Source organism: Maylandia zebra, linkage group LG22, assembly GCF_041146795.1.
Source record: "Maylandia zebra isolate NMK-2024a linkage group LG22, Mzebra_GT3a, whole genome shotgun sequence".
Classification (NCBI taxonomy): Eukaryota; Metazoa; Chordata; class Actinopteri; order Cichliformes; family Cichlidae; genus Maylandia; species Maylandia zebra.
Genome location: NC_135187.1, coordinates 21,125,948 through 21,145,082, shown reverse-complemented (window position 1 = coordinate 21,145,082; position 19,135 = coordinate 21,125,948). Strand labels below are relative to the sequence as shown.

At 42.5% G+C, this 19,135-nt stretch overlaps 1 protein-coding gene across 1 annotated transcript in view; it reads left to right on the top strand.

Moving 5' to 3' along the window:
• Positions 1–19,135, top strand: part of cdk6 (cyclin dependent kinase 6) — a 38,272-nt gene that overhangs the window by 4,808 nt on the left and 14,329 nt on the right. The window contains exons 3-4 of the mRNA XM_014407958.4: positions 2,501–2,636; positions 7,627–7,794. Coding sequence (XP_014263444.1) covers positions 2,501–2,636; positions 7,627–7,794 — 304 coding nt within the window. The remainder of the gene's footprint in view (positions 1–2,500; positions 2,637–7,626; positions 7,795–19,135) is intronic.

The window sequence follows — 19,135 nt, the reverse complement described above, 5'->3', positions numbered from 1 at the left end:
CATTGATTACCAGGTTGTTGGCAAGGACAAATGATGCCTCTCTGAGGAGTAAACAAGTTTCCAGGGAGATTTAGTTATTTCTTTTCTGTGCTTTTACAACTGTAGGTAAGTTAAATGAGTGCCTGCATTAAAGTGTAAGATGTTTTCACACTGGATTAATACGGTACCTCATGAATATAACGAGTACAGCAACGATCATGAATGAAGCCAGTGAGCTTTTCTTATTTCATTATTTTTTTATCTCCAGTTTTTTGGCAGCTTAAGTCAAAACTTTTTCCTCCACAGGACTAAATTAGTTTTTGAGGAAAATGTTTACTTTTTAGTTTCCGTCTTCATAACTAATGCAAACTTCCAAACTTTGAGTTTAATTAGGGCTTGTAATAATTTTATACTTTTCCATTAGGACAACTCAAAGTTAAAATAAACTCTGAATATTAGGATAACTCAAAATATCTTTTAAACGAGCAACACTTAAAATGTAACTTTAACCTGTTAATTTAAACTTTTTTTTTTGCTAAAAAAACTATATCGTAGACTGAAGAAGAGAAAGAAAATAATGGTTTAGTTTTTGCTCTCTTGCATATATTAACCCCCTTAATGACAATGCAACATGTGCTCGGTGGAGATCCATCAAGGCGCTTTTCGTCTTCTATGTTGTCACGATGAAAGATGCTGCCTTTGCAGGCAGGCTCCACTAGACGTCCCATAGCGTGTCAGGAGTTGTCATAGTGCTGGTTGAGGAATGCTGCTTGTAGTCCCGTGCTCTTTGAAGAGGACACACTGGATAGATTTTTTTTTTTTCCTTTCCAGCTTTTCATCAAAGCCTTCCTTGGCAGGTCTACTGACATAATTTGGATGCTTGGCCTTAGTTGGTCGCCTTGGGAAACCAAGGCGCTCGTGTTTAAGGCTCAATAGTCTTAAAGTTTTAAAAGGCTTGCAAAAAAGCAGTGGCCGTAGCTGGAGATGTTGTTATCGTCCCATAGGATAAATCGGGGGTCCAGATTTATGAGTTCATATCCCAGCTTTTATGATGGTTTTATTGGAGGATTTTTTTTCATAGGGGTGTTTTAAACCATCTCAAAAGACAAAAACAGGACGATCCTGTGTCTTAAGGCACAAAAATGACAAGGTATGAACCAACCTGTGGTTTTGAAGTATTGTTACACCCCTACTGATTTCAGCAAGATGATGACAAACCACATTCTACGCATATTACAACAGCGTGGCTCAGTGAAAGAGACCAGGTGCTAAACTGGCTTCCATGCAGCCCAGACCTGTCACCCACTTAAAACATCTGGCACATTATTGAGTGAAATAAATATGACAAAGAACACCTGGAAGTGTTGATCAGGCCAATTTCTGCATCGAGCGAGAATGGAAAAAACCTTTTAATTTCAAAAGTAAAACAACTGAGTGTTGTTAAAAGAAAAGGTCATGAAACACAGTGGAAAACATGAGCAGTCCCGTTCTTTAAAACTTGGCGATGGTGGTAGATACAGATTCATTTCTTGGTTTTAATATGAGGAACATTTTTATTCAAAGCTAGGTTGTTAATACATTTTAATTATTATCTTTTTATCTATTTAAGAAAACTGGTTGTGCTTTTGCATTAGCACTTGTCATAGCAGGAAACACACTGACATTTAGCTATCATAATGACCCTGATCAGTTACTGATAATAGGTGTTGGGAAGGTTACTTTTAAAATGTATTCCACTACAGATTACAGAATACATGCCCCAGAAAGCATTTTGTAACGTATTCCGTTACGTTACTCAATGAGAGTAACGTATTCTGAATACTTTGGATTACATAATATATTATCATGCTTTTTACAACTACATGAATGTACTATTGCTGTGTGATTTATTACCATTACTGAAGGATACTTGCCATACCAATACCAACTAGATTTTAAATCTTAATATAAAATGACTAACAGTAGGGTGGACATTAGGTAAAGCTGCACTTTTTGCAGCCATCTTGTATAGAAAACTGTTTCCCGCGTATATAAAACAGGTCTGCGGCTCCAAACCGTAGTAAAGTTAATACGTCGGGTCAGTGTCGGGCTCGTAGCCAAAAACTAGCTTTACTTTGTTGTCTGGGTCAACTTTGCTAGCGAGAGACAGAGAGAGGAGTTAATGTATTCCGTTACTCCCCAACACTGCTGATAATATCTTTAGTTACACCGTTGTCTGGTATCATAAACTTCTTATTTAAAATACTATATTACAATATTAATAATATATTGTTGTGTTCATACTCTAAAACAAATGCAGTACCCTACCTACTTCACTGATGGGGCATAAGAATCTGAAATCTTAAATTACAGTCTGTTATAGAAGGTGATTAATTATAGTCTATATAGTAATAAGAGCCTGTGGGCAATATTTGATGTTGTGTAGATGTACTCTTACCTTGTGTAGCAGCAGTGAGCTTAGCCTAGTGCACCCCCGTTCAATCAGTTGTATTGATCTGGTCCATCTGTTCTCCTATCCTAGGTTGTTTGATGTGTGCACAGTCTCTCGGACTGACCGAGAAACCAAACTCACTCTGGTCTTTGAGCATGTAGATCAGGACCTGACCACCTACCTGGAAAAGGCTCCTGACCCTGGAGTACCGCCTGAGACCATCAAGGTAACCGCTGTCGTTCTAATTTAGGTTTACAGTGGAATGTAAATGCAGTTTGTTTTGTTTTTTTCCATTTTAATGATCACTATAAATGTGTGTGTGCTTGCCTATTGCACAATATTCCAATAAAAAAAACCCCCCAAGGAGGCTTATTTTAAATATTATTTCTGTTTGAAGTGTATATAGGAAGCGCCTGGTTAATCTCCTGCGGCTGTAGCATTGGTTGAACACAGCCATGTTTCTATGGTTCTGAGTGGGTTTTCTTGGCCAGAGACCCAGAAGGCAGAGCAGTTCCCTCCAACATCAGAGTTACTGGGGCACTCTGAGGGGCAGCACATGTGGCAGATGGGCTCCAAATTAAAGGATCCCTGCCTTCTCTATTTTCACCCTTCTCTCCGACTTTACACAATATTACAGACACAGAGCCAGATTTAAAAATCTTCCATGTGTGTCTTTGAAAACAGAGCCCTCTAAGTTGTGTGCTAAAAGTTGTTGAATAGGGAAATTTGTTAAATAAATCCACTGAGCATCCAGTTACACTTTGCCAAAAGGTCGGAAGTAGCTCCTTTCCTCTGTTATGGTCTCCTTTTTTTTTTCTTTTTTTTTTTTTTTTTTAAAGTGGAGTTCGTGTGGGAAACATTTAAAAAGAAAAAAAAAGATCTTTATCGGGTTTCACCCCAAGGTCAGTTGATGTGTCATGAATAATATTGGAAAGGTATATCTCTTTTTTTTTTTTTTTAGACAGAGGAGCCTCGAGAGTTTGAAGTGTCAAATTTGAAACGTAGAGGTTCGGGTGCTACGGCAACCGCTGATCATCACCCCGGGCCTGGGTTCGCTTGTGAAAGCTTTGTGTCGAGCCGCGCCGTCAGTGGGATGCAGTGCAAGCGTAGACGAGTCGGGTAGATCACACCTGAGGCTTTCCCATGACTTTTGCCGAAGTTGATACAGACTGTGGTTTCTGTGATGTGTGCGCCGATCACGTCTGCAGCAGATATTATAATACTGCAGCGTTTTTCTGGAAACTCGACGCTTCAGAAATTTTCACAATCATTATGTATAGCTACTTTCAGTTTTTGAGTCCGTTTCAGCAGAAGGTTAATCCTTATTAGCTAGTCAGTTGTTTTGAGTCCCATGAAGCTGTATTAACTAATTATATTTTATTTTTTTTAATAAACTGAAAATAAGGACATAGCCCAAGGGGATTTAATGGAAGTAAAGGGTGGGAAGAAAGGTCCTTTTCTCGGTTAGAATTTAGCTAATTTAATTTAAAAACAACTCCTTAATAATTGTAGTGCCAGTGGATGGAGTAAAAATGTGCAGTTTTATCAAAAGATTGTTGCTTATTTGTCTTGTTAAATGGCCGAACCAATGGTTGCAGATCTCTGACCACTTGTCGCATAGGACTCAACGAATTAATCAACGAAAGGACTGATCATAAACCCCGAATGACTCAGATTCTTTCTGTGGCAGTGTAGAGGCTACTGCACTGAATACGACTGTAGTGAACAAGCGCTCCCCTCTTTTAGTCTCAGACCACGTGTGAAGATGTGTCAACGGTCTGTTCACATTTGAAGCCGTGTTGAAACATCTGGACACTGGTACATACCTCCACTAAGAAGCCTGTGTTGTTGTGCTCAGTATTCAAGAAAAGATGAGGAAGTGGTTTGTACTGGAAAGGAAAGAAGACAGAGAAGTTACATTTCGGCCAGCTTTCTTAACTCTGCAAACCTGGCCTGACAATACTTGAAGTAGGCTTACTTGTGGGATTGCCAGTTTTATAAGATGTCAACCCGTCCAACCATCTACGCTATCCATGCTTGGACATATCTGACGTTGGAAAAGTTTGAGGAGGCGTTTTGGGGCTCTGAACAATGTGGCCACCCCTTAAGCCCCCTCCCAGGCTCTGCTTTCTCCTAACAGCTGAGGCCTCAAGGAACAAAAGGACAGCGACAATGCTACAGAGGCAGCCAGGCACCATCCCGTGTTATTGCTGGGACAGTGGACACTCCACAGTAACTCGAAGGGGATCCCCTCCCCCCAAAACAACTCCAGATTTTGAATCCCAGTCCAGACGTGTGTCACCGGTGCCCATCTGATTAAATGGCAGTTACCCTTGAGTGTGAACGTGTCCACCTTTAACCGTGAAAAAACATTTACCTTCAACCAGTGGCCCTAAACTCCGAAAGGAGAGGCATAGTTTTTCTCAAAGTCGGTCTTACCGCAGCACGAAGCACCCCACCCTGACCTAGCCTGTCCACTTCAGCCCTCCGCCCAACACCACCCACTCAGGCTCGAGACCCACCACATGGTCATTGATGCAAGGGGCCCTCCTCCAGGAATCAAATGAGCTGGAAGGACATCAAGCAGCCAGGTTGCCCCAACCTCAGCGCTCGTCAGCCGGGCCACCGCTTGGGGCTCGCCCACCCTCCTCCGCCACCATCATCCAAGCTTCCACAACTCTATTCTGTGGGTCCACGAAGAAGGGGGAGAAGAGAGGTTAATGAAGCATGGGGAGGGAATTACACTAACGCTAACCAGCAGATGTCCCATATTGTGCCTGGCTACAATAAACAATATGGCTGCCTCTGCTACATTTGCATTAGAAAAGGAGGCGCACTCAGAAAGCCATGTTTTTGACTGCTTTTTGCATGGGCTGACTACTTTTTTTCCCTCCCTCCCTGGACCTCTTTTTCTTTTCTTTTTTCTTTTTTTCAGGGTCAGATCTGTTGCTTTTTTTTGTGTGATTTATTTATTTATTTTTATTTTTATTTATTTATTTCCTCCTGGCCAAGTTGTTTGTGGAGCTTTTTAGTTTGAAGCGTTGCCAGCTGAAGACAGTTGTGTGAGCCACTTTTATCTCTCTGCAGCTGGAATCAGCTTTGAGGGAGGTGGATCGCTTTGTGCCACAAGTGGCCTTTATATTTTTAAGAAGTTATAAACGATATTTTTGTATGCATAAACTTAATGTTTGCCTGCTGTCAGTGGTTATATTGACCATGTAGAACGTAGCTGAAATATTTTGCATTACTCAGCTGTGACTCTACCTGATAGTGCAGAGAAGATGACACTCAGGCCGCGGAGGCCAAGACTGTTTATGTGTTTGTCCAAAGGTCACACTTGTGAGATAATTAGTATTTACTAGGAAATGCTGTTGAAAGGAAGCATGGTGAAATGGCTATTTAAAGCACAGAGGAACTGATGGGTGGGGGGGCCGTGCTATTGTGTCAGTCCCCCCCCCACCCACCCTGTATATACACACACAGACACAAAATAACCAACTGCCTGCCTCTGTCCTATGGTCCTGTCTGTCTGCTGCCCTCCTCGGGAGGTCATGGCTCAATGGAGATGTAGAAAGGAAGGTCTGTTTATACATCCTGCCTGTCCTTGGTCAGAGGGCACCCACACACTGATGCACCCTCACACAGACCGAGGTGCACACACACACACACACACACATACACAGGGATTTGGAAATGGATGCGCTCATACTTGCACCAAGCCAGGGGGAACATTGTTAGTTTGTGTATACAAACACACACACTCACATCACTCCCCATCTGCACAGTATTGTGAGCAGGGTGCCCTGTCTCCTCCTCTGTGGCCCGCACAGCAGCCAGCCCCACACTGCTCGCTAATGTTTTCTGCTTCAGTGTGCAGACCCCTTTGACTCACTCACCAGCTGGTCGGCCACTGAATAGAGCTGCGGGCTCAGGTCCATGTCACTTGTGAGGTCTTGGCGGAGTGCTTTTTGGGTTGTTTTTTTTGGGGGGGGGGGGGTGTCTTGTGAGTAGGAGGGAGTATGGGTGCTGTAGAAAGGGGTGTTCAAACATGGATCGCAAACCTTGGCTATTTCTAGAGGGTACCCGATCGGAGATCCAAGAGCACAACCGTGGGGATCGTTCTGTCTTTTCGCTAAACAGACTTGAACTTGCAGCTCCCTTTATACGAAGTCTGCTTAATGCCCGCTTGAGCACGGACCAGGTAATTGTCCAGAACAAATGGGTCTACTCAGGTGTTGCCCCCATCTCACCTAAACCAAATGAAGTATTTTCAGCAGAGAAGGTGCCTGAAGCTCTTCTGCTGTGTGCTACATGTAAGCGAAGCTAAAAAAAGAAACACGCACACACACTTTTAAGTTGGTCTTAGGATTCAACCTGAAATACCACTCCCTCGACTTTTATTTACTTAAACAGCCTTTGCCAAAACTACCTGATCACAATCCCTTGGAATGACTTGTTTTTTTGTTTACAGGTGTGGCACCTGTTTGAGAGTATTCCTATTTGAAAAGAACAAGTCTTAGCTTGCTTTGTTCATTCCTGCTCCTGCCAGTTTACCTTCCCCTTTGTGTCGTGGGCGATGCGGTGCCTATGGCTATTTTCTGAGGTCAGCTTTGGGGCATTGAAAGAAAAAAAAGAGGGGAAAAAAAACGAGCGAGTGCCAATTAAATCTAGCAGGACAGCTGCTGAGTAACAGAGATCTGTGCTTGTACAAAGCAGGGGCCTCTTTCTGCCTCTATCGTGTGTGTGTGTGTGTGTGTGTGTGTGTGTGTGTGTGTGTGTGTGTGTGTGTGTGTGTGTGTGTGTGTCAGTTATCAAACATCTGCCACAGTCGACGAGAAAAGACGCAGGCCTCCTCTAGTTAACTCCCTCCGTACCACAATGCTTTTCACTGCAGGCTGTTGTCACTCTGGCCTTTCGTTGCTCAGGGCGAAGGAGAAATGGATTCAAATCTTTGTAGCTGTGCAAGGTTTTGCAGCCTAGACTTTGTGTAGACAGTTAGCACGAACTGTTTCGGAAGTGACGATCCAACAGGTCAGACGTAATCATATTGCAAATGTAATCAACATCCACGACCATCCGCTCAGCCCTTTTTGCTCCGTATGCGTTCAATAGTGCCGTTGCTGTACTAGTCTCATAATTAAACCATCCATTTTTAAACTTCATATTAAGTTTATGTCCTTGCTGCCCCTCTGTTTCCCTCTTTGGCTCTTTTACAGGATATGATGTACCAGCTGCTCCAGGGGTTAGACTTCCTGCACTCGCACCGCGTGGTTCACCGTGACCTAAAACCCCAAAACATCCTGGTCACCAGCGGAGGACAGATCAAACTGGCCGACTTTGGTCTAGCTCGCATCTACAGCTTCCAGATGGCGCTCACGTCCGTGGTGAGTTATGGTCGTCATATTTTTAAACGCTGTTGGTCTCATCCAGTGGAGGCCTTCAAAACAAATACTCGCAAAACTGTAAGCGCATGGGTTCCCGACTGAATGAGCGCGTCAAGACTTCTCACCATGAAATATGGTGATTTTTGTTTTTTAAATTTATTTTCTTCTTCTTTTGAGTTGCAATCACACTACTACTGAAGAAAAATAGCTGGATTTATTGGCAATTAATAATTATAGACCTACTTCTGATCTTATCTTTCAAAGCAAAATATTTCATAGTTAAATTTTTTTTTTTTTTTTTTAACTAAACAACTGAAGCACCTGAACTGAATCAGGTTTCAGAACCAATAGAAGCACAGAAACTGCCTTTATTAAAGTCATCAGTGACCTGAAGATCAACAGTGATCCACAGACTGTTTCTTTGTTGTGCTTGATGCCATTGTTGACTTTGTGGCTCTTGATTGTAATGATTTAATTAAACAGCTTTGCGATTTAATTGGTTTTAACGTGTCGGGCTCTCAGCTGGTTGCCATCATACCTAATGGATACAAGTTTTCATGTTTCAATTAGCAGTTTTAGATCTGCACAATGAAAATTCCATTGGGAGTTCCTCAAGGGTCCTTCTTTGGTCCATCGCTCTTTAACCTTCACATGCTCCTGCTTGGTACAGCGTTCCCTCGTTTTTCGCGGGAGTTACGTTCTGAAAATAGTATTATATTATAGAATTATATTATAGAATGAAACCAAAGATCAAACCCTGTTTTCAGGTCCAGAACATGGGAATAGAGCAGCTTTATTTATTTAATACTGACTATTAGAATCATCAGTAGAATGACTTAAGCTCACTGCACCAGCTACAGTCCTTACATGTACATGCAAACTTGAACATATTATTCCAATACTGAAGGCATTTCATTGGTTCCCAGTTTAACAGAGAATTACCTTTAAAATCCTTTGACTGGTTTAGTGCCTATAACCCAGTCAGACCTCTTAGGTCATTAGGTGCAGGTCTTTTAACTGTTTCCAGAATTAGATCCTAAGTTTCATGAGGTTCTGTCAGTTACTGTGATGCTGTTTGGAAACAACCTGCCTGCTGACCTGAAGTCAGTTACAGCTGTAACTACATTCAAAAACTGACTCGAAACCTTTTTCTTTTCTTTTCTACAGGGTTTCACTTAGTGTGTGTGTTGTCTTTTATTTATTTGTACCAACCATCCTCGAACATGCACTTTGTAGTAGGATCTTCATAAAATGTGTGTGTGGATACTTCAAACTCATGCCGACGTTGTCTTCAAGGCTTTTTGGTGGATCCCACTCCTGACCCCAAAGCCCAACACAAGACACACTGCCTTGAACTTCCCTCCCATCCCCTGAGAGTTGGATGAAAAGCGTCTAATGTGTTGTAGCGGGCACTTACAGGGCATCAACGGGTAGCTCGGCAGAACAGCGCCAAATGATAGGATTTCTCTGTGTAAATTGAGAGCCAAGGGGCCCCGTGGCCTGCCTCAGGAATCCCTCAGTGGCTGTCGCAGACAGGGATGGAACAGGCAAGGAGAGACAGACACCCCTCCCGTCCCGCTGTCGGGACTTTGATGCCTAACTGCTGAGCTCTGGGCTCTGATGACCAGATAATATATATAGAGAGGGACTGAAAAGAGTCTTTGGAAGAGTTTAAAATGAGGAGAGATGAGACTTTCAAGATCAAGGTAGGCAGCAACAGTAGCTCAGTACTTTGGGTTTCTTTTTCCTTTTTAAAAAAAACTTTTATTCAAAGCTTTTCTGATCTGCCCGCCTTTTAGGAAATTTCATCATTAATGTGTCTGGACTTTTTGAGTCCATTGGGATAGTGTCATTACCTTATGTTAAGGCTTGTTGAAGGCTCATGTGAGTGGGGCAAAAACCTAATTTATTTTTTCTTTTGGCAGAAATATGTCAGAAGGAAAAAGTGCATGCACCTGGATAGGCTGGTGTTGTACTTTTCTGCATCCACCATAATTCACCTGGGTGCAGGTGACATAAATGTCGAGAAAGCTGAGCTTTTCAGTCATCAGTTTCACACTCTGTTGGCAATAATGTCAGGCATGTACATGAGCTTGGACTTGCTCCTAATAGAAGAGTATAAAATGTGCTCTGGTCAGCTACGTGTTGGTGGCGACTTTAATAAATAAGAATGGAGGGCGTGTCTGTTGGTAGATCCACTGTGGATGGCATTGTTGTTCAATTTTAAGTTAATAATTAAATTAAATGCTAAGATTACTCAACAAATACCCTGGGAGGCATTCACATAAGTGGGCAGATTGGCAGGTAAAGTCTTTGTCTTGGAAACACTGATGTGAACTTGCACTTTCATTATTAAGGCAGCAGTTATTGGAAAGTACAGATGAGTTACGGTTCCAAAGGTTACACCTGATAGCTGCTTTTAACTGGGTTAGTCTTTAAGAGGAAAGAAATTCAGTTTGAGTAATGATCGTAGGCCACGCCATAAACATATAATTTCTCAGTATTATCATACAGGGTACGTTTTTTAGATTAAGATAAGTATTTCCTCAGTTATCTATCATCCTGACTGATGATTATTCATAGTAGATGAAGACATGATTAACCATAGAATTTGCATAGTGTTACACAATATTTAGTGTGTATGTGGTTGTACTGAGGATTTGTCTCAAGTAGGTGTGATAGTTTCTTTTCTTTTTTTATGACTAGATGGGGGCATTTTTGTCGAGGAAAGAATACTTGCTAGGGGATTCACCTTCACATATGAGCAGCAGTTATGAAGTCCCCGAAACTACTCGCGCACACACACAGAGCAGCACATAACATGTTAATCTGTTTGCAGTCACACTCGAGCACTCATTTCCTTCCTCGGTTAGATTGGGCCACAAAACGAGATGGGGTGTGTGTGTGTGTGTCTCAGCACATGCACGCGCTGGTGTGGAGCTGCGAGGACGGGGTCTTCGGTTCCAGATGAATGTTCCTGCATCTGGAATCCCCCTATCAGCCCAACACACACACAAACAAACGCACACACATACACAATCTCCATTCATCCATTCATTGTTTCCTCTTGCTAATAATAAAGCGCACAATCTACACTGTATGCAACACACACACAGTGTTTAAGAGGATCTTCCCCTTTGCCCAACAGACCAACAGTTACATATTTAGTCACCTAATGCCACCGTTACTGGTAGACAGATGGGCTTTAGAGAACTGCTGTTGCTTAAGCGAATGAGGTTCTCTCTCACTTTCAAAGTGATTCATTTAGCACTTCTAGAATGACAAGATGACTGAAATGAACATTTGCATGAAGTTGTCAAAGAGTCCCTCACTCACTCTTATGTTTTTTTTTTCTTTTTTTTTTCCCCCCCAGTGTTGCTAACTGAAAGTAGCACTGCTGTACTTTCTGCTGATGATTTACCAGCATTGCCTGAACTTCTCTTTTTGTGATGAATTTGCTGCCTCACATAGCAACATGGTGGCTTGCTAATACACGTGCATTAAAAATGGGTCATGGAGTCCGGGTGCATGCATGAATGAATATGAGTGATTGCCCCCCAACCCAACCAAATCGGCTTCTCGTAGAAAGGAGGTGGAGAGTAAAAAGAGGGAGAGGGGAGGGAGACCACCCAAAGGGTTTGTGTGGGGGTCCAGATTAGGGTGCCCCCCAGCAGTCCCTGAGGGACCATTGCTTTGTTGATGGGTTTTTTTTATGACCCTAGTTTGGCTACAGCCTCATTGTACTGCCTTGAGTGACAGGCAGATGGGAAAAGCTGATGGGTTAATCTGACATAACAGGAAAGAGTGCAGAGGGCTCTTTAAGATCCTCCTTCTGCCAAAGCACTTGAAGCAAAATCTTTTTGGAAATGGGAAGAAGTGTCACATCATTTTAATACAAAACAAACCAACTCACAGAGTAGCACAACTTTTTCTTGCATCTTAAATGCATAAAGTGACAGAAAACATGTAATGAGATTATTAATGGACTTAGTAAACGCTGGGTTTGTTAGCAGGATGACAACACTGGTAGGGTTCTCCAAAAGTTGATTCTGTTCATCTGGATGTAGCGTTTTCCGTGGGAGAAACGTTTCGTCAGTCATCCAAGTGACTTCTTCAGTCTCAGCTGACTGCAGGTTTCCCCAGTCTTATAAAAGCTGCAGGAAAATGCTACATCCAGATGAACAGAATCAACTTTTGGAGAATTACTTACCTGGATGATTGAGAATGCATCAAGACGTTTAAATCACTGGTAGGATCTTTATCTCAGAATATGAAATGCTTTGGGATGACTGTTGTTTAATTTGTAAAACTAAAAGACTTTGCACATAGTCTTTGCAGAGATGCAGTAATTTGTGAGTTCTCAGTGTCGGCCCTTCTTCGGGCCAGTGGGTTTAGAGAAAAAGAGAAACCACGTTAAACAGGGAGTGGCTGTAAATGTAAAAACTGTGACATTCTTAAAATTCATTCCACTCAGAGTTCAGTTGAGCTGTCAAAAGTAGAAATTTATACTATATTCTACTTTATAGATGTTACAAACATGCAATACACTCTCAGAGAATCTGTCATAAATGTGCACAACGTTCATTTCATTCAACATCTAAAATGAATACTCGAGTTCTTAAAGGCCTGACCGGCTTCCAGTGTGACAGCGTCCTAAACCCTGCAGGTGACGCGTGTCAGTGAACCTTCTAGGAATCATTTGCATCACCAGTACAGTGAGTGAACAGAAAACATAAAGAAGAATCTATAATAAATTCACCAAAAAGCACTAAAAGAGTGCCAACACATGGCATAACACATTTACTTTTAATACACAAACATTTTGTAGGAGTAGGTAGTAGATGATTGGTAGTTATTTGTAACTGGGCATGAATAACTTGACCTTATGATCTTATATTATGCTGCAGTACGTTTAACTAGCTCTTTCTCTTGTCATAACTTTACAGATATAGCAGATTTTAAGGTCAACTTGAAAGAAAGGGACGTGAAATGTAAAAATGAGGTGAAACGTCAAATGTGACACCCCACATACCGGTATCACGTCCTTCATGTTGCAGAGCCCATGAGAAACCGTTTTAAATATCACATGTGACATGTATTAATTGTTGTGACATATTTTAGATCTTTGCACAGTACTTTCTACAGTTTGACAATACACATCACATCTAAGTCTTTTCGCCAATTTTTGTAACAAATCATGAAGTTGGCGTGGAAGACCTTCGCTGGATGTAGGCCACATTTTAATGGATTGTTAGCATGACCCCACTCGACACCCGCTACAAAGTTTTATCAGGATTCATTCAAAACCTTTCGACCTATTATGTTAACAGACGGGAAATCATGCAAATGCTAAACATAATCTCCTTGGCGAAGGTTATAACTTCAAGTAGGTAAATATAAATAAATCTCGAGAGGCAGTTGCAACGAAAAGCACATGCAACAGATTCACATAAAATATCATGAAATACAAACTATGTATTTCATGAGTCACAGCAGTGTTTTGAAACAGACGTGCAAAGTGTTTCTCTGAACAAATACAGCTTAAAGAGGCTTTCTCTGCACACAAGAGTCTGCACATCAGACAGTTTCCACATGTCAGCACCAACACTAGGCCATAAACATCGGAGCACACAAACAAGAGCACGCATGCCTTTAGTTGACAGACACAGTTTGTAACGTGTAAATTATTTGGTAGAGAGCACCATAACTGCTGGATGTTAGTAAGACTCTGATCTATTTTAATAACGGCAGAGATCTTTTTTTCCTGTCATTTCAAGAGTTTTATTATGGAGAATTTTCCATTTCAGTCTCACAGGATATGAACTCTAACCATTAAAATAACTACCAAAAAAGGCAACAGGTAGCCTAGTAACAATGAAAACACACTTTATGGTGTCTTGTAATAGCTGTGGGTGGATGAATTTTGAATGTTTAGGAAATAACTAATGCACGGTGGATTTTTGGGGCTGGTTATTGTTGATTATGCATCTGAGTGAATCTCTTTTTCCCTTCAAACACACCACAGCATCTGCTCTGCCCACTTAGGATCAACAGGATGTTGGTATAACTTCATCTCCTACACTAAACTCTTACACTTTTCGTTAACACTCCCACTAAAGTTCTGGGAAATGAAGCCATTCTAGCAGAAAAGTCCTTTAAATCTGCCTCCATCATCTGAGCATTAATCGATCCTCTCCTGCTTATCCAGCTCAGGGCTCTGTAACAAATCAGCAACTCTGCATAACTGGAATGATGGAAATGGATGCACGTTGAGGAACTCATCTCTCTCTCTTCACTCCTGTGCATTAATGAGTGTTTTATTTAATTAATGAAAAGGTCAGCTAATCCCTATTGACCATATACGTAATGCATGAAACATATCAGTTCATGTTAAACCTTGAGCTTGAGGAGAAATCCAGCTCAGTGTTTTTAAGAAAATTCCTAACGGTAAGATAAGGGAATCCCCTCAGCTTCATGTGACTCATGCAGGTCAAGTTAGGTGAAGCTTCCAATAAATAACTTCCTGTAACCTGACCATAGGGGTCTTTCCATTGTTGCCATCCACACATTGATAATCATCGTCATACAAGGCTCGACAGGATGATCCCATGATGCCCATTGCGTTCCGCTCTTATGTCTGTCACGCGCATGTCGTTGCCACTCAAATTGAATTTGGAAAACTGAAGGGGAATGCCAGCAGACTTTGATGTGAGCGGTGTCTGTTGAACTCTTGTGTTTTTCTAGCTTTAACTGAAAAGACATGGAGCGCGCAGCCATAATTTACTGGGAATGACAAGATAAGCTTATTAGTGGTGAAAATGTTTTTTGTCTTGCCTCTGATCTTATCTTACATCAGTGTGTTGAGAGACATGGGAGCCGAAGGGAATTTTATGTCCTGGCTAAACTGAGGCTTACTTGTTTTGAATACAAACACTGTTTTTTTGTTTTTTTTTACTCATTGCTGCTTTTCTGATTTGCATAATTTTGAATAGACTCGTCTCAAACAATCTGCACGTCGACAGCCACCACTTCCCGTAAAATGTTGGTTGGTGACATGCAGGGGACTGTAACTGTTACCTGATCAAAGGTGTTTTCCCACTTCTTCCCCCCGGTTCCCTCTCGCAGCCCTCCCACTACCCGTACCAGAATTAGACACCCGTATCTCAGACGACATTAAACAAATTGAAACCAGATTTCCTGCCCATGCTCAAACGGCAGACGTGCTTTTAACTCTACAAGACTTTCAAGAGCAGTCTGACTGTATTCAGTCTGCATTTGCATTTTCACTATGAAAGTGTCTCCCACCTCTGCACGCTCGTTTGACTACAAATATCAGTTAAAATCTGTTGGCAGGAAAAAGTGTCATGATGTTCTTAGAAGATAGTGATGATCATGCAAATAAGGTGTGTCGTGCCCCCCCCCCCCCCCCCCCCCCCCCCCTTAAACCAAATGCAATGTTTAAAAAAACAACAAAAAAAAAAGCCTCTTTCCAAAACATGCTGTAGGGGCCGATGCAATCGTCCAACTATGTCAGACATCAGCTGTGCACCGCCACTGTTTAATGCAGCAGAGCTCAGAAACATTCGGGCGAAAATGAAATAACTCGGCGATGACAAAGTATGAAGCGGATCGTCATGTCTGTGAATTTGTCCTCATGCCAAACAATGTGTTTCTGCTCTGGACAGGCAAGAAATGAGAGAGAGAGAGAGAGACAGAGGCAAGCAGGCTGGGCGAGGGAGGGAGGGGAAAAAGTCCTCGCAGTGCACGCAGGAGAGCACGTGCAGCACTGAATGTGGGAATGTTTAGATATCTCCTCAAACGGCTCCACATGGGAAAAAAGGAAAAGTCATCCTCTATGCTTTGACTGCAGCCGGCTGGAGCAAAGGGGTTGGCCTCAGTTTGACATAAGCAAACACTCGCAGGGTTTCACACACACACACTGACACACACATACATATATGATTAGAGATCCCATCCCCCCCCCCCCCCCCCCCCCCACACACACACACACACACACACACACACACACTTTCGTACTTCTGCACATTGCTGTATTAATTGTTGCCGATGTCTTGGCAACCCAGCAGGTGCGGAAAAGGAGGCTACTGACTGGTGCGTGTGAATCACATGTGCACATGCACCAGTCACCTGGATTTTAAAGCCTAGTCTGTACCAGCAGCAGCAAGAGGAATAGGAGGGGGGGGGATTACAGCATATATCAGGAATTTTCCAGTTAATGATGTGCGGATGTGGTAGCACTGGGGAGAGAGAGCCACTGACTGTGCTGTCTTTGTTTTGTGTGCCGAGGGCCCCGTGCTGCATTCCTGTACGCTGTGCATACTTTGGCAGCAGTCTCACTGCCCCTCGTTTTACTGTATACAGTTTGTGTGCTGCTCTTGCACTTTTCTTTTTTGTGCCCCTGTAGTTCTCTCGCGCTCTCTCAGTCCATCCCACAGGCGTCTCTGTCTCCATGAACCTTTTCTCCCCCCCACCTCATTTTTCTTTTAAATTTTCTCCTTTATTTTCTTTCCTGGTCTGGGCAGAGTGATTATCGGAGGCTGTGAATTTTTTTTCTTTTTTTTGCAGAACAAAAAAAAGGGAGCGAGAGGAAAAGTGAAGGAGGAATGAAATAATGGTGTTTACAAGATGGCTGACTGCTGACGTTTCTCTGGAGACACAATGCTGTTTAATGCTTATTATTATGACATCCGCTCTGCTTCACCCAAATGTTGGCCAGCCCACATACACCGGAGTCTTTATACGTTTTCCTCTGAGGTTCTCTTAGGAAGACTTCAACTTGTTGTGGATTGTTTTCAGGAATGTGCTCAAACCTAAGTGCACTCCACTCTATTCCGGTTGATTCAGCAACTGAAAATATCGACTTTCGACAATCCTGCTCTTTTCGATTACGTGTGTGTGTGTGTGTGTGTGTGTGGAGGGCGTGTATCACTGTGCAGTGGTGCTCTTTCATCCTAGGCTTCCTCAGTGACAGGGAATGTAAACATGGGCCCCGAGCCAAGCGCCATCAGCCTCCTCGCCTCTGGCGCTGCAGCCCCTTATGACATCAGGTCACGCTGACTGACAGGAAGACGTCTGGAGATTTGAAGAAGAATGGGATGAGGAATGAAGCATGTGGTCTCCAATAGTTCAAAAAAACGTTCTGCTCACCTAAAAGAATGACTGACTCTGGTTATTACAGTGTAGGTCCTGTTTTTCTAGCCGAGCTATAGTGTTTATGGCTTATTTTGTTACTTTGTGCAACCGCAGCCAATATTTGTGATTCTAACGACATTGGCAAAGAGGCGAGCGTAGGTTTCACACGTGTTTAACAAAAGTGCAGACCCTGCACAATATTCTGGCGGACTTTTGGAACATACTTTTAAAGACATCCTTCAGCTCAGCGATATTGTGACGTGTGGTATGAGCAGCTTCCATGAGGGCATTTCACCGCATCTCTTTTTGGATTAAGATTGAGATTGCCCCGCACCCAATTTCAAGCCATTCTGCAGTAGATTTACTTCAGATAAGAGTTGCTGTTGTTTACCAAAAAGTCACTTTGACCTTATTTTGAAAGCTACCTCGATTGAATTTTCGGCACCGTGATGGCGTGGGGGGTGATGGCCTGTCCCAGAGTTCATTGTTCATAATTGTTACTCAGATGTTATATATTTCTGATTCGATGGAAAGTTGCCATTTCGAAATGTTGCTTCAGTTAACTGGTAAACACACGGGCTAATCACTGACAACAAAGATGCACTAATCTGGGAAAAATAAAGCCCAGGCTGTAATAAACTGACTTATCCCTTAAACATCAAACACATGCTGCAGATGACTTGCATGCATTTGCAGTTACACACTCTAGCACAAGAAGGTTCTTGGCACTGAAGCATACTCATCCAAGCTAAAGCAGGTGCTCTCTAAGTCGCATGCAAATACTCACACATAGCTCAAACCAAATGCCCCTACTTCCAACCCCACCCTTGCTCACGTGCATGCACCTTATTGTCATACAAGCCCCCCCGTACATGCAGCATGCACTGGCAGCACTGGAACGGATGTTGCAAGGCGGACAGGCTTGGAGGTCTGACCTAGGAGGTCTGGAGGTCCTCGGGGATAGGAGAAGCCATTTCCTCCCTGATGAGGAGCCGGGAGGAAAGAGCAGCAGGCAGGGCTGAGGACGATGGTCTCAGCAGAAAGGAATTCCGAGAATGTTGTCCTTTAATCTGGAGTCAGCCTCGTGCACTCACTACATCTCTCTCTCTCGCTGTGTTGCTCTTAGCTTGCTCTGTCTTTTTTTTCATTTGGCTTTATCTGACCACCTCCTGGGTTTTCTGTTTCCGTGCCATAGGCGAAGAAGGGTTTCAGATGGACGCAGGCAGATTGAAAATGCAAAACGACCGACCCATTTTTTTGACTTTTCGTTATACTGCGTGCATGAGTTTGTGTGTGTTCATGTAGCCCGTGCAGAAAAAGGAGAGCAGGAGTGTATAATGAGGGTATTTGTGAAGCAGAACAGAGAATAAGAAGGGTGAGAAAGCGAGACTAAGGAAGGAGGAATGCAAACGTGGTCGGAAGAAGATTGCGGGGGGGGGGCAAAAGGGAACATTACAAGTGTGGAATGTCCTTTTTTCATTTTGTAGCAGACACATGTTGTTATAATCATCTCTGTGAAAACAGTTATTTGGTTGTGTGTTTAGGCCTCGTCTCAAAGCATTGTAGGGATGAGTTGTTGTTTTTTATTTCTTTCAAGGGGTTGGATGCAACAGGCTTGAGCATTCCATGCATAGTGTCAAACTGTGTGTGATCTAAACCCACTCATGCGCACAGTAGGTTCTCCAACTTAAGTCTGGGCTGTACTGCATTTTAGACACGTGTGTTTTATAGACTTACAGAAACAGAGAAATAGGCTTTTTTTTATAGAGATGAGGGAGGATGTATGGAGAAAAGGGAGCTGGTGCTCTAAACACTATCTAGTGCAAAGAATATGGATGAAAATGATCTATAAATATGTTTTTAAATATGTGACTTTTTTATGTCTTGAGCAGGAATAAATTTAAGTGTCAAAGATGGAGTAAGGGAAATTGGAAAGTACTGAAAAATCATCTGCTTTTGGTTTTAGTTTCCTTTATGATGACCATTGACAAAAAACACAAATCTAGAGTAAATGCTGGCTTATCCTTCAGTGCAGGCATGCAAGGCCATAAATACACGGCTACAAAAATGGTTTAGTATTTTGCAAGTGGCTGGGGTGTAATTTCATATTTGAAATAAAGCTTAATACAGCTATCTTCCGGTGTGTCTGCAAGTGCATGCATGTGTTATGTATATGCCTTAATCTGCA